At 47.7% G+C, this 1,528-nt stretch overlaps 1 protein-coding gene across 1 annotated transcript; it reads right to left on the reverse strand.

Moving 5' to 3' along the window:
* On the reverse strand, nt 1-1,235 carry LOC113408325 (adhesion G protein-coupled receptor E1-like). The gene is made up of 3 exons (XM_026661513.2): nt 1,071-1,235; nt 856-960; nt 1-51 (listed from the first exon to the last, which is right to left on the reverse strand). The coding sequence occupies exons 1-3, from the start codon at nt 1,152-1,154 to the stop codon at nt 16-18; spliced, it is 225 nt and encodes a 74-aa protein (XP_026517298.1). The 5' UTR covers nt 1,155-1,235; the 3' UTR covers nt 1-15.
* Nucleotides 1,236-1,528: the final 293 nt, after the last annotated feature.

The raw sequence follows: 1,528 nt of genomic DNA on the forward strand, positions 1-1,528 counted from the left end.
GGAGAGGTGATTGTTTCACAGAGATGAAGTGGAGGGCTCTCCCCAACTCACCTGCCAGCAAAACAAATATACATTGACTGTCAATCCCATGGGAAAACTCCAGTCAACTTTAATGGGATCAGGACTGGGTCCTCATTCAGGAATAGTGCAGAGTCTGCAAAATTCAGCCAGCCTCCACTGAAGTGACATCACGTGCAGGAAAATAACTAAACAAGTGTAGACAAAGCCCGCTCCCTTCCCCCACCCATGCACAGGTAAGCCATAAAGCAGCAGTCAATATAGGCTGCTCTAAATAAACCAGAAATGTCCACTTCCAGACAAAGGTTGTGGCCTCTCATGCTGGGACTGGAGCAGGGAGGCTTTTCCATATATAAGTCTCCACTTTTCCTCCAGACAAAACTTCTGGATCCTTTCCCAGTAGAGGCAACGGAGCCAGAGAAAATTCCATCCAGTGCTAACTCTTCGTTGGGGATGGCCCATCTGCACTGACAAGATTTCCACCCAGGTTTTGGTTTGCAAGCTTCCCCAATTGGATAATTACCTGAATGTGTGTCAAAGCCAACACCTTCCCTGCCCATTCCACAGTGAGTGATGCATGGAGCTTGCAAAGAAGCAAAGGGAAGGGAACATGGAGGTGCACAAGAAAGGAGGAGTTCTGTGCTGAGTTCTAGGAGACCTGGGATTCCCCCTTGATTTGGATGAAATTGAATCTCACTAAGACTCCCAATGCCGTTCTCAGATGGATTAAAACAAGCATGTGTCACTCAGGGGACAAGGCACCTCAGGAGCTACAACAGACTCGGATGGATGCGACATTTGGATGCTGGTATTGGAACAGAATAGAGGATCTCTTACCATCTTGGTGCTGGTAGTGACAGTGGACACGAACAGAGTAAAATTTTGAGTTGTGGGGCTGGTTTTTCTTGTGCCTTTAATCCATCTCCTGTACTCCTCTCTCACCTGGAGAATAAGGGACATGGTCACTACATCATGTAACTAACACCCTCAGACCAGGCCACTGCTAGGCCCGTGAAGTCACTGGGTGGCTGATGACGCACCATGGGCATTACCTGGCGATTGAGGAGACAATGCACCAGGAAGATGAAGGCTCCCTGCAGGCTGTTGACAATGGTGAATAAATACGCCATGACCATTTTTGCTGAGCCAACTTGGAAGAAACCAAGACTCCACGTGCAGCTCAGAATGAATAGCTGGGCGATAGCTTTAAAAGTCAGTAGTCTGGATAAAGGCAGATGGAGAGATCCCGTTATAACGACCCTATGGTGAGTCAGGGGGCTCGGGGCAGTGTGGGGCAAAACAGCTGGCACCCGCTTTACTGTGTCTTAGGGTTACTGTCAAGACAAACACAATGGCAACTTACGCCTATGAATCTGAATTACAATATTGTGCCCAACCATCTTGCCCCCCACACACACCTTCCCCTCCTATAGGTGGCTCTTCCAAAGCAAATGGTTAAACCACTCATTACAGTTTTGTTTTTAATCCCGTCACATGTTTTGTTTTTAAT

The sequence above is a fragment of the Terrapene carolina genome, unplaced genomic scaffold, assembly GCF_002925995.2.
Source record: "Terrapene carolina triunguis isolate 2854851 unplaced genomic scaffold, T_m_triunguis-2.0 Scaffold8293, whole genome shotgun sequence".
In the NCBI taxonomy this organism is placed as follows: Eukaryota; Metazoa; Chordata; order Testudines; family Emydidae; genus Terrapene; species Terrapene triunguis.

What these genes read in the sequence shown, in the direction of transcription:
- LOC113408325 (XM_026661513.2), bottom strand. Translation starts at nt 1,154, where the DNA reads ATGGTCATGGCGTATTTATTCACCATTGTCAACAGCCTGCAGGGAGCC. An exon ending in ATTGTCTCCTCAATCGCCAG is followed by an intron (nt 961 to 1,070) that starts GTAATGCCCATG and finishes CTTATTCTCCAG; the next exon opens with GTGAGAGAGGAGTACAGGAG. An exon ending in TCACTACCAGCACCAAGATG is followed by an intron (nt 52 to 855) that starts GTAAGAGATCCT and finishes TTTTGCTGGCAG; the next exon opens with GTGAGTTGGGGAGAGCCCTC.